Source organism: Chlorocebus sabaeus, chromosome 1 (assembly GCF_047675955.1).
Source record: "Chlorocebus sabaeus isolate Y175 chromosome 1, mChlSab1.0.hap1, whole genome shotgun sequence".
NCBI lineage: Eukaryota > Metazoa > Chordata > Mammalia > Primates > Cercopithecidae > Chlorocebus > Chlorocebus sabaeus.
The window spans coordinates 73,717,010-73,730,570 of NC_132904.1; the positions used below are offsets into that span (position 1 = coordinate 73,717,010).

General features: G+C 47.6%; 2 protein-coding genes across 8 annotated transcripts in view; one reads left to right on the plus strand and one right to left on the minus strand.

Moving 5' to 3' along the window:
- The window catches only part of MYO7A (myosin VIIA), an 87,081-nt gene extending 82,580 nt beyond the window's left edge, over window positions 1–4,501 (plus strand). For 4 of the 7 annotated variants that reach the window (XM_008020227.3, XM_008020223.3, XM_008020230.3 and 1 more), the window contains 2 exons: window positions 450–635; window positions 1,087–2,201. In XM_008020227.3, coding sequence (XP_008018418.3) covers window positions 450–635; window positions 1,087–1,533 — 633 coding nt within the window. In that variant the 3' untranslated portion in view covers window positions 1,534–2,201. The other 3 variants (XM_008020225.3, XM_008020226.3, XM_073019576.1) reach the window with 2 other exon arrangements.
- GDPD4 (glycerophosphodiester phosphodiesterase domain containing 4) overlaps window positions 4,380–13,561 on the minus strand; it is a 92,270-nt gene continuing 83,088 nt past the window's right edge. Inside the window, exon 17 of the mRNA XM_008020233.3 lies at window positions 4,380–6,538. Within this exon, the coding sequence (XP_008018424.3) occupies window positions 6,180–6,538 (359 nt within the window). The 3' untranslated portion in view covers window positions 4,380–6,179. The remainder of the gene's footprint in view (window positions 6,539–13,561) is intronic.

Below are 13,561 nucleotides of genomic sequence, written 5' to 3' on the forward strand. Positions count from 1 at the left end.
TGAGGGCCTCTGTTGCTGCTGCTGCTAAAACAGCTGGTCTCAAGAGAACCCAATGCAAGGAGGCCAGACTGAGAGGCTCTTCCAAAGGAGAATGGGCCCAGGAGGTGACAGGTATAGAACAGTCTCAGGGTTGCCAACTGGTCACTCTGAGTTTCTTCATCTTGAAATGGGGCTGCTCATCTCACTGGACTGTTACAGGGGAATATGAGGTAACAGACAAGGCCATGCGCTCCAACTGCCGAGTGCTGAGTCTGTGCAGGCAGACTTGCTCTGTCCCCGTCCTGTGCCGTCTCCCCTGGGGGGGCAGTGTCAGCTGAGGCTGGAGAGGTGGGTGGGTCCATGTGCGGGGTAAGGTGGTAGACCCTGGCCTTGGGGATCTTGGTGTGGTAGGAAAAGAGCCCACTTCTGCCAGGTCCCTGCACGCCTGTGACCTGCTCTGTCTCTGGCAGGAGTTGCCCAAGTATCTCCGAGGCTACCACAAGTGCACGCGGGAGGAGGTGCTGCAGCTGGGGGCGCTGATCTACAGGGTCAAGTTCGAGGAGGACAAGTCCTACTTCCCCAGCATCCCCAAGCTGCTGCAGGAGCTGGTGCCCCAGGACCTTATCCGACAGGTCTCGCCTGATGACTGGAAGCGGGTGAGCATGGGGTGGGCAGCAGGAATGGTGGGGCCCTGAATGGGCCTCTGGGCACCCCAGGGGCCAAGGGGGCAGACACTGGCCAGCAGCCCAGGGAGGTGTGTCTTGTGGTTCCTGTACTCGATGAGGCCGCCCACCCTTGTTCCTCTGCCTGCCTTATCCTTCAGTCCTCCATGCCAAGCACTCAGTGGCCAATTGGCAGTCATTTGCCCTGTCCCAGTTACCATGGTGACCTGCTTGTCCTTGATACCATTTGGTCTGCCTGCCTGGGGGTGAGAAGGGAGGTCGGGAGTCCATTAGCTGAAATATGGGGAGAGCCCTTCACAGCACTCCAGGATGGGGCTGGAGTGGGCAGGGGTGGTGTGGGGAGGACTCTGAGCTCTGAGCAGGCCTGCCCTGAGCAGGCCTGTCCCCAGGACTGAGCCCAGCCCTGACCCCCCTGTCCCCATAGTCCATCGTCGCCTACTTCAACAAGCACGCAGGGAAGTCCAAGGAGGAGGCCAAGCTGGCCTTCCTGAAGCTCATCTTCAAGTGGCCCACATTTGGCTCAGCCTTCTTCGAGGTGAAGGTACACCATGGGCTTCTCAGAACAGAGGAGGAGGGGAACAGGGCATTGAGAAGGCACAGAGACTCCTCCCCAGGACTGTGGGAAACAGCCATGGCCTTGGACACCTGCCCTGGTGAGGGAAGGAGGGCAGTACCCTCAGCCTTGTCCCAGCTCAGCGTCTTAGCTGGGCTAAGTCCTGGGGACAGAGGGACCAAAAGCTCAGCCTGGCAGTGGAGGCAGGCGTGTAAACAGGCCGGGGTAATGGAGGACGGCCTATGCTCTGACAGTGGGGAGCCCTCGCCCAGGTGGCAGAGCTCGGGAGGTTCTGCCGGGTCTGAGGAGGCCTCCTAGAGGGGGTGATATCTGAGCTTTCCAGGGAGATCCTGGAAAGAGTGCTCCTGGCAGGGTTCCCACATAGACAAAGGCCTGGAGGCGTGAGAACTCAGGTCTGGGAAGGAAATGCAAGTGGTGAGGGCAGGAGGCAAGAGCAGGCTGTGGAGAGCAGCAGCTTGCCGAGCAGGTGAGAGGCTGGGTTTCCTGCAGGGGTGGCCTGCCTTGGAGGGTTTTCAACCCAGGTGACATGGCCAGAAAGCCTTTCAGGCTGTGGGTGGAGGAGGGGTCTGAGGGGCACAACAGAGGCAGGAGTATGGTGAGGAGGCTGGTGTGAGAGGACAGATGTGGTCTTGTCACACAGCCAGGATTGGAGGCCTTTTGAGAAGCTCGGCTGTGCAAGAACAGGTTAAGTAGCTGTACGCAGAGGCAGGGTTCAGGAAGCTTTGTAAAGATGAGATGCCCTTGGGCTGAGAGGGAGGACAAAGCAAAGGATGGCCTGGGGGACCCATGAAGGGATGTGGGGCAGCACTGAGGCCCAGCGAAGGTGGAGGCCATGAGGTCATGGCAGGGCCGTCAGCACCACATAGGCAACAGGAGAGGCTGACTTTATCCCAGCTGGGGCCAGGCTTCATTCCTTTCCCCAAACGCTTTTCTTGCTCTGGGCCCCCATCTGATGCCTTCTCATCTTTTTTTCTAGCAAACTACGGAGCCAAACTTCCCTGAGATCCTCCTAATTGCCATCAACAAGTATGGGGTCAGCCTCATCGATCCCAGAACGAAGGTGAGCAGGGATAAGAAGGCAAGTGGGGGTGGGCTTCTCTGCCTGAACCTCAGACACAGTCCTGGAACAAACCCCGCAAGCCCTCCGAGCCACCGTCTATCTCCAGACTCATCCACCCATCACGCAACTTCAAAAGCTGTCAGCGTTGGCTGGGACTTTACCCAACATTTGCTCCACAAAAATTGCTCTCCTGAAGTTACTAACAAACTCCTTCCTATGGAATCTGAGCTTTTAGTACTTGGCCTTTCAGTATCACTGGATGCTCTGCCCATGTGGATTGTGGGGCCGGCTGTGCAGGGGTGACTGTGCATCTGTGTTTCTGGGCCAGAGCAGCCCGACTGCACACCCAGAGGGTCTGACTGGACAGGCAGTGAAGAGGGCTCGTGGCCACCATCTGTCCATTGGCTTCATGCGTCACACATTCCTGGCTCTCCTCTGTGTTTTGGTCATTCCTTCCCGGACCCTTTTGTGCCTGCTCCTGTATGCTGTGTTCCCCAAGGCTCTGCCCTGTCTTCTTCTTGACTCCCTCCTCAAACTCTCCCTGGGCCATCTCATTCAGGCCACAGTGTCAGTTCCCTTAGGCCTCCCAATTTCCCAGTTCTGGCCCCAAGTACCCCTACCCAACAGCCTCCTAGACTTCCCTGGGTGTCCAAACCAAGGTGTGGAGGGGGAGGCACCTGCTTCCCACCACAGCTGGATGGCAGAACTGGCTTTTCCCTCCGGCCATGGGCTCCTCTGAGGGCCTGAGGCCTTCTGTGAGGGCATGTGTGGGTGAGTGAGGCCACAGGGCCCAGGCTGTGCCTCTCCATGCCCTTTCTGCTCCCCCAGGACATCCTCACCACTCACCCCTTCACCAAGATCTCCAACTGGAGCAGCGGCAACACCTACTTCCACATCACCATTGGAAACTTGGTGCGCGGGAGCAAACTGCTCTGCGAGACATCACTGGTGAGGGCGCATCCTGCTTGGCCTGGTGGGCTCCCTGCCTTGCCTGCAGCTTAGCCAGCCTCTCAGGGCCTGGAACAAACAGTAGTGTGCGGTTGGGCCTGGGGTCATGGGCAAGGGTCATGCTGGGGCCAAGGTCAGGTCAGTTTGAGGCTCAGCTTAGGTCTGGGGAAGGGACTTAATCTGGGGCTGAGGAACAGACCCCTCATTCAACAACTGTTGTTTGAGTGCCTTCATTATCTGGAGATTGAGCCCGCAGTGACAGCCCTTTAGTCCCCGAGTTCAATAGTGGAACCATTAACGAGACCTCCTGGACCAAGCTCAAACTTCCAAGACATAGCTCAACTGAGAGCCAGTAGAGTCACTCCTGGAGGGAGGGATCTGTGACTTGAGGGACCCACAAGCTAGGGGCCTAACGTGGGGTCCTAACAGTGTAGAACCTTAACCATCTGGCTGGATGAATTCAACCCTTCAACTGTGCAGATGGGAGATGAGTCCTGAGTGGGAGGGATTTGCCTTTGTCCTGGGTTCTGTCCATTGCAGATTCCTGGGAGCTGTGCTATGGTCTGAGTGGCTGGCCCCGTCCCACCATGTGCTCTGCTTATCTTCTCACCCCTGCTTCCAGGGCTACAAGATGGATGACCTCCTGACTTCCTACATTAGCCAGATGCTCACAGCTATGAGCAAACAGCGGGGCTCCAGGAGTGGCAAGTGAACAGTCAGCGGGAGGTGCTGGTTCCAAGCCTGCTCTCGAGGCAGTGGGCTCAGGCCCATCAGCTACCCCTGCAGCTGGGGAAGACTTCTGCCATCCTGGCAGTGAGGCTGGGCTGGCCAGCCACCACTGACCATACCGACTGGGCCTCTGATGTTCTTCCAGTGAGGCCTCTCTCTGGGATGCAGAACTTCCCTCCATCCACCCTTCTGGCACCTGGGTTGGTCTAGTCTGAGCTTGCTGTGGCCTTCCCGGTTGTGAGAGCCTATGATCCTTAGATGTGTCTCCTGTTTCAGACCAGCCCCACCATGCAACTTCCTTTGACTTTCTGTGTACCACAGGGATAGAGGAATTAAGAGGAAAATCTAGCTCTCCATACTTGGAACAACCAAACCAAATGTGCATTGAATACTCTGAAACTGAAGGGACTGGATCTACAGGTGGGATGAGGGGGACAGACCACTTTTCTATATTGCAGTGTGAATGTTGGGCCCCTGCTCGAGTCTCTCCTGATCACCTCAGGGCATAAAGCATGTTTCATCCTCTGGCCCGACAGTGTCTTTGCTCAGGGAGGGGAAGTGGAAGGGAAGGGCATGTGGGGTCAGGACAGGGCCTTGCAGGGGAGCAGCCTACATAACGACCTCTTTGGTCTTTACCTGCTGGGGCCAACCTGGTCTGGGTCTAGGGTTGGGGGAGCTTGAGCTCAAGATGTGCTTTAAGTGGCTTAAAGGGACCAACTGAGATTGGGGTGGGTTGGGAGGAAGTGCTGGACATCAGGCTGGGAGGTGAGGACCTAAGTGTGTATAAGCTGGGCGTCTAGAGGAGGCATCAGCTTCTGGGCTGTAACTAGGGCCAGTGGAGCCACAGCGGCCCTTGCACCTGCCAGAAACATCTTGGCTCATCAAGACACATCCAAGAACCCCAAGAACAATGCTGCCTTGGGTTAAATCTTCATGTCCGGTGGGTGCCAGTAAAATTTTACTTTGTGACCAGCATGGGACAACCAGGTATGGCCATGACTGGAGTAGGTCTGTGGGTGCGGGCTTCAGACTGGGAAGGTGTGACTAAGGGGTGGGGCATCCTTGGGCTATGGCTGGGATGAGCACCTAGAGAAGTGACAGTGGAGAATCCCCTTGCTGGGAGGGTTTGTGATCTGCCCTCAAGGTCACATACTTCAGCAGAGCCAGGTCCTGCTGCTTTTCATACACTCCAGTGTCTGGGTCATCAGCATCTATGTGCCTGTCTACACAGGGAGTGCTATTCCTGATCTCCCTAGCTGTTTGTTAGTGTAGGACTGGCTGGTGTGTGTAAATGGAGGCCCCAAACCAGAGAGCCCTGCTTTCTGGGATGGTAATGTGGCTGTTAGAGGACACAGCTCCACAGGTAGCGCAGGAGAGATCTGAGCCAGAAGGAAGATGCTGTGGTAGTCTGCCTTACATCACCATCATAAAGAGGCGGCTCAGGTCCAGAAAGGAAGTGTAAGTGGGAAGAGCTCAACTCGCTGCTTCTAACTTTGGGCTCCCAGGTAGAAGGGGTTCCAGATACTTGTTCTAAGCTCTGGTTTCCCCTCAAAGTCAAAAGCTCTTGAGTATGCATGGATTGTACCCACCCTCTTATTAGGGAATCAGCAAACCACAGGCTATCAGGAAGTAGCCCACTGCACAATAGGGCAGATAATGTGGGGTGGGAATGAGATCTTTGTCCCTGACCCATGCCCCTCTCATTCTCTGGCCCAGAGAATGAGATCACTCAGATGGCAACACTATTGCCCCCATGCCCCAGCCGTCATCACCCTGGTTGATCACGAGGGGTCCAAAGAATAGACCACTACCTCTGGCTTCCTGAGAGGTTGCCTTTACTTATATGCACAGTCACTTCTTTAGCAGAGAATATTATGGAGGTGTTAGGATGAGATAAACTTGATAGCAACCAGTTCCAAGACCACACACAACAGTTTTCCCCTTGCCTAGCCCCTTGAGATGCATTCTTGATAGAAAGCTAGATCAGAATGGTTCCCCTGAGAGCCTCAATGGCTTTCTGTGTGCCTTTACCAACCACTCCCCACCATCACCACCCTTAGGCAGAGAGAGGAAGAGGAAGAAGCAGGGGAGATGTGGATAATTCTTCTTTGGAAACATAGAAGGATATGTCAGATGCAGTGGAATATATTGTGACATAGGATTCTTTGGAGTACTCAGCCATGGGGATCTCTTAGAGGTCGCTTATTTAAGGATAGGGGACCTCTATGGAGGGCATGGTTGGCTTATCCACCTTCAGGGTGGGCAATGTAGTTTGAAAGGTAGCCTTACTTTTAGCCTGCCTAGAGGGTGCTTGGGTGAGTTCAAAGACTGTGGTGGGCATCGGTGGTTGAATGTCATGCTTGCCAGGTTTCAAAGGTGTGACAACATTCTTGATAGGTACTAGTTTCTTGGATGGTGCTGCAAAATTGAAATGGCCTTGGTGTTCCTTTCCACTCTTGGATAAAGCTGGGTAGAGGGCTGCTAGAGTCCAAGGACTTTCCACAACTCGGGCAGGTTTCATGGCTATGTGCAAATCTTCCTCATTCTCACTTCTACTCTGAGTATCTGTGGGATAGAAAAGACACAAACACAGATTCCTCAAATGTCACTTCTCCACTCTCTGCCAGTCATGTGTGAAATTCAAGTTATCTCTTAAATGTAGTCCCTCCCTTACCCATTCAGGTTCTTTCCTCCAAGCTCTCCCCCCTACTTCAGGCTTTGTGCAAACTTTATTATGGCCCTCCAATTCAGCCTGGGGCTGGGGCTTAAGAATCTACTGCATGACGCTCTAGCTCACCATGGAAATCCTCAGAAAGCAGAGACTGACATTTGCTTAAAGTTCAAGTATTCCATAGCCATTAGTTTAGAAAAATGAGGGCTTTTTAAAGGGCAGAGACTTTGTCTTGCTTGCCACTACATATACATGCTTAGAAGTGTTTGTCACACAGTAAATGCTCAATAAATACTTTGTCCTACAGAAAAAAAAATAGATGGTAGATACTTCTAATAATGGAGCTAGGAGATCAAGACCAATCCTTCTACCAAAGACAAATTAAAAACTGGATGATATACAAAAACAAGAAAACATCTTAAAATTATCTAGGCGTTCACAATATACAGAAAAACTGCGTGGCCAAAATCTAGAAGAGTGTGAGAATCCAAAGAAACCCAGAACTCAGGTTTGGTTTTGTTTTCTGCTTAGATTTACATTTTTATTACTTTAATTTTTAAAACTTTTAGTTATAAATATTCAAAGTTTTTTTTTTTTTTAACCTGAGTGTAATTCAATCTGGAACAGCTACAAACATGAGCTTCACGAGCTTCCTTTTTTTGTTAGCTTTATAGGAGAAAGGGAATTTTTAGATCAATTCCGTGACATGTTTATAATACTAAATTTTCTAATTCATGAACATGATTGCTCCATTTATTTGGGTATTCTTTCTCTCACTGAAGTTTTGTAGTTTTCAGTGATCAATCATATGCCTTCCCTTGTGAAGGCTTTTTTGATTAAAGTCTATTTTTTCTGATATATTTTTCTGATCTAAGGGATATATACCTTACAAAGGCTGTGAATCTTTGGGGTTATCATAGGATAGCTACTGCTCTTTATTATTATTATACTTTAAGTTCTAGGGTACATGTGCACAATGTGCAGATTTGTTACATAAGTATACATGTGCCATGTTGGTTTGCTGCACCCATTAACTTGTCATTTACATTAGGTATTTCTCCTAATGCTATCCCTCCCCCATCCCCCCACCCCATGACAGGCCCTGGTGTGTGATGTTCCTCTTCCTGTGTCCAACTGTTCTCATTGTTCAATTCCCTCTTATGAGTGAGAACATGCGGTGTTTGGTTTTCTGTCTTTGTGACAGTTTGCTCAGAATGATGGTTTCCAGCTTCATCCATGTCCCTACAAAGGACATGAACTCATCCTTTTTTATGGCTGCATAATATTCCATGGTGTATATGTGCCACGTTTTCTTAATCCAGTCTATCACTGATGGACATTTGGGTTGGTTCCAAGTCTTTGCTATTGTGAATACTGCCACAATAAACATACGTGTGCATGTGTCTTTATAGCAGCATGATTTATAATCCTTTGGGTATATACCCAGTAATGGGATTGCTGGGTCAAATGATATTTCTTGTTCTAGATCCCTGAGGAATCGCCACACTGTCTTCCACAATGGTTGAACTAGTTAACACTCCTACCAACAGTGTAAAAGCTTTCCTGTTTCTCTACATCCTCTCCAGCACCTGTTGTTTCCTGACTTTTTAATGATTGCCATTCTAACTGGTGTGAGATGGTATCTCATTGTGGTTTTGATTTGAATTTCTCTGATGACCAGTGATGATGAACATTTTTTCATGTGTCTGTTGGCTGCATAAATGTCTTCTTTTGAAAAGTGTCCGTTCATATCCTTTGCCTACTTTTTGATGGGGTTTTTTTCTTGTAAATTTGTTTAAGTTCTTTGTAGATTCTGGATATTAGCCCTTTGTCAGATGGTAGATTGCAAAAATCTTCTCCAATTCTGTAGGTTGCCTGTTCACTCTGATGGCAGTTTCTTCTGCTGTGCAGAAGCTCTTTAATTAGATCCCATTTATCAATTTTGGCTTTTGTTGCCATTGCTTTTGGTGTTTTAGTCATGAAGTCCTTGCCCATGCCTATGTCCTGAACGGTATTGCCTAGGTTTTCTTCTAGGATTTTTATGGTTTTAGGTCTAACATTTAAGTCTTTAATCCATCTTGAATTAATTTTTGTACAAGGTGTGACGAAGGGATCTGGTTTCAGCTTTCTACATATGGCTAGCCAGTTTTCCCAGCACCATTTATTAAATAGGGAATCCTTTCCCCATTTCTTGTTTTTGTCAGGTTTGTCAAAGATCAGATGGTTGTAAATGTGTGGTATTATTTCTGAGGGCTCTGTTCTGTTCCATTGGTGTATATCTCTGTTTTGGTACCAGTACCATGCTGTTTTGGTTACTGTAGCCTTGTGGTATAGTTTGAAGTCAGGTAGTGTGGTGTCTCCAGCTTTGTTCTTTTTGCTTAGGATTGTCTTGGCAATGCCTTGTAAGTTGGATTCCTAGGTATTTTATTCTCTTTGTAGCAGTTGTGAATGGGAGTTCACTCATGATTTGGCTGTTTGTCTGTTACTGGTGTATAGGAATGCTTGTGATTTCTGCACACTGATTTTGTATTCTGAGACTTTGCTGAAGTTGCTTATCAGCCTAAGGAGATTCTGGGCTGAGACGATGGGGTTTTCTAAATATACAGTCATGTCATCTGCAAACAGGGACAATTTGACTTCCTCTTTTTCTAATTGAATACCCTTTATGTCTTTCTCTTGCCTGATTGCCCTGGCCTGAAATGCTTCCAGTTTTTGCCCATTCAGTATATTGGCTGTGGGTTTGTCATAAATAGCTCTTATTTTGAGAAATGTTCCATCAGTACCTAGTTTATTGAGAGTTTTTAGCAGGAAGGGCTGTTGAATTTTGTCAAAGGTCTTTTCTGCATCTATTGAGATAATCATGTGTTTTTTTGTCATTGATTCTGTTTATGTGATGGATTATGTTTATTGATTTGTTGAACCAGCCTTGCATCCCAGGGATGAAGCCAACTTGATCTTGGTGGGTAAGCTTTTTGATGGGCTGCTGGATTCGGTTTGCCAGTATTTTATTGAGGATTTTCACATCAATATTCATCAGGGATATTGGTCTAAAATTCTCTTTTGCTGTTGTGTCTCTGCCAGGCTTTGGTATCAGGATGATGCTGGCCTCATAAAAAGAGGTAGGGAGGATTGCCTCTTTTTCTATTGATTGGAATAGTTTCAGAAGAAATAGTACCAGCTCCTCCTTGTACCTCTGGTAGAATTCGGCTGTGAAACCGTCTGGTCCTGGACTTTTTTTGATTTGTAGGCTCTTAATTAATACCTCAATTTCAGAGCCTGTTATTGGTCTATTCAGAGATTCAACTTCTGAATTTGGGTGGCTAACCCGACCTTTCTCTCTTTAGTTTTGGGAGGGTGATCTTTGCTAGTTTAGTCTTGAGAGGGTGTATGTGTCCAGGAATTTATCCATTTCTTCTGAATTTTCTAGTTTATTTGCATAGAGGTATTTATAGTATTCTCTGATGGTAGTTCGTATTTCTGTGGGATCGGTGATGATATCCCCTTTATCCTTTTTTATTGCATCTATTTGATTCTTCTCTCGATTATTCTCTCTTTTCTTCTTGCTAGCAGTCTATCAATTTTGTTGATCTTTTCAAAAAAACCAGCTCCTGGATTCATTGATTTTTTGAAGGGTTTTTTTGTGTCTCTATCTCCTTCAGTTCTGCTCTGATCTTAGTTACTTCTTGCCTTCTGCTAGCTATTAAATTTGTTTGCTCTTGCTTCTCTAGTTCTTCTAACTGTGATGTTAGGGTGTCAATTTTAGATCTTTCCTGCTTTCTCTTGTGGCCATTTAGTGCTATAAATTTCCCTCTACACACTGCTTTAAATGTGTCCCAGAGATTCTGGTATGTTGTGTCTTTGTTCTCACTGGTTTCAAAGACCATCTTTATTTCAGCCTTCATTTCGTTAAGTACCCAGTAGTCATTCAGGAGCAGGTTGTTCGGTTTCCATGGAGTTGTGTGGTTTTGAGTTTCTTAATTCTGAGATCTAATTTGATTGCACTGTGGTCTGAGAGACAGTTTGTTGTGATTTCTGTTTTACATTTGCTGAGGAGTGCTTTACTTCCAACTATGTGGTCAATTTTGGAATGAGTGTGATGTGGTGCTGAGAAGAATGTATATTCTGTTGATGTTGGGTAGACAGTTCTGTAGATGTTTGTTAGGTCCACTGGGTGCAGAGCTGAGTTTAAGTCCTGTTGATATCCAGGACTTGTTAGCCTTCTGTCTCGTCAATCTAATATTGACAGTGGGGTTTTAAAGTCTCCCACTATTATTGTGTGGGGGTTTAAGTCTCTTTGTAGGTCTCTAAGGACTTGCTTTATGAATCTGGGTGCTCCTGTATTGGGTGCATATATATTTACGATAGTTAGCTCTTCTTGTTGAATTGATCCCTTTACCATTATGTAATGGCCTTCTTTGTCTCTTTTGATCTTTGTTGGTTTAAGGCCTGTTTTATCAGAGACTAGGATTGCAACCCCTGTTTTGTTTTGATTTTTTTTTTTTTACTTTCCCTTGGTAGATCTTCCTCCATCCATTTTGAGCCTATGTGTGTCTCTGCACATGAGATGGGTCTCCTGAATACAGCACACTGATGAGTCTTGACTCTTTATCCAATTTGCCAGTCTGTGTCTTTTAATTGGAACATTTAGCCCATTTACATTTAAGGTTAGTATTGTTATGTGTGAATTTGATCCTGTCATTATGATGTTAGCTGGTTATTTTGCCTGTTAGTTATGCAGTTTCTTCCTAGCTTTGATGGTCTTTACATGTTGGCATGTCTTTGCAGTGGCTGGTACCAGTTGTTCCTTTCCACGTTTAGTGCTTCCTTCAGGAGCTCTTTTAAGGCAGGCCTGGTGGTGACAAAATTTCTCAGCATTTGCTTGTCTGTAAAGGATTTTATTTATCCTTCACTTATGAAGCTTAGTTTGGCTGGATATGAAATTCTGGGTTGAAAATTCTTTTCTTTAAGAATGTTGAATATTGGCCCCCACTCTCTTCTGACTTGTAGAGTTTCTGCCGAGAGATCTGCTGTTAGTTGGATGGGCTTCCCTTGTAGGTATCCCGACCTTTCTCTCTGGCTGCCCTTAACATTTTTTCCTTCATTTCAATCTTGGTGAATCCAATGATTGATTATGTGTCTTGAGGTTGCTCTTCTTGAGGAGTACCTTTGTGGTGTTCTCTGTATTTCCTGAATTTGAACGTTGGCCTGCCTTGCTAGGTTGGAGAAGTTCTCCTGGATAATATCCTGAAGAGTGTTTTCCAACTTGGTTCCATTCTCCCCATCACTTTCAGGTACACCAATCAAATGTAGATTTGGTCTTTTCACATAGTCCCATATTTCTTGGAGGCTTTGTTCATTTCTTTTTACTCGTTCTTCTCTAAACTTCTCACTTCATTTATTAATTTGATCTTCAATCACTGATACCCTTTCTTCCACTTGATTGAATCAGCTACTGAAGCTTCTACATGTGTCACATAGTTCTCCTGCCATGGTTTTCAGCTCCATCAGATCATTTAAGGTCTTTAAGGTCTTCCCATACTGTTTATTCTAGTTACCCATTTGTCTAATCTTTTTTCAAGGTTTTTAGCTTCCTTGCAATGGGTTCGAACATCCTTCTTTAGCTCGGAGAAGTTTGTTATTACCGACCTTCTGAAGCCTACTTCTGTCAACTTGTCAAAGTCATTCTCCATCCAGCTTTGTTCTGTTGCTGGCGAGGAGCTGTGATCCTTTGGAGGAGAAGAGGCACTCTGGTTTCTCCCCATCTTTTTGGTTTTATCTACCCTTGGTCTTTGATGACGGTGACCTACAGATGGGGTTTTGGTTACGGATGTCCCTTCTGTTGATGCTGATGCTATTCCTTCTGTTTGTTAGTCTTCCTTCTAACAGTCAGGTCCCTCAGCTGCAGGTCTGTTGGGAGAGTTTGCCAGAGGTCCACTCCAGACCGTTTGCCTGGGTATCACCAGCAGAGGCTGCAGAACAGCAAATATTACTGCCTGATTCTTACTCTGGAAGCTTTGTCTCAGAGGGGCACCTGGCTGTATGATGTATCAGTTGGCCTCTACTGGGAGATGTCTCCCAGTTACCCTACATGGGGGTCAGGGACCCACTTGAGGAGGCAGTCTGTCCGTTCTCAGAGCTCAAACACTACGCTGGGAGAACCACTGCTCTCTTCGGAGCTGTCAGACAGGGACGTTTAAGTCTGCAGAAGTTTCTTCTGCCTTTTGTTCAGCTATGCACTGCCCCCAGAGGTAGAGTCTACAGAGGGAGGCAGGCAGACCTTGTTGAGCTGTGGTGGGCTCCACCTAATTTGAGCTTCCTTGCTACTTGCAAGCCTCAGCAATGGCAGATGCCCCTTCCCCAGCCAGGCTGCGGCCTCACAGTTCCATCTGGATTGCTGCGCTAGCAGTGAGCAAGGCTCTGTGGGCATGGGACCTGCCGAACCAGACACAGGGTATGATCTCCTGGTGTGCTGTTTGCTAAGACCATTGGAAAAGCGTAGTAGTAAGTCTGGAGTGTCCTGATTTTCCCGGTACAGTCTGTCATGGCTTCCCTTGGCTAGGAAAGGAAAATCCCCTGACCCCTTGCACTTCCCAGGTGAGGCGATACCCTGCCCTGCTTCTGCTTGCCCTCCATGGGCTGCACCCACTGTCCAACTGGTCCCAATGAGATGAACCAGGTACCTCAGTTGGAAATGCAATCACCCGTCTTCTGCATCGGTCATGCTGGGAGCTGCAGACCACAGCTGTTTCTATTCAGCCATCTTGGAACAGACCTCAGGATAGTTATCTCTCTTGATTAGGTTATGCTATATGACAAAGGTTCTGGGATAATTACTCTGATTATTTACATTATATTACATAGACTTCATCATAGCAGACTGGAGAGATATTCTCTTGTTGGCTTTGAAGAAGCTGCCA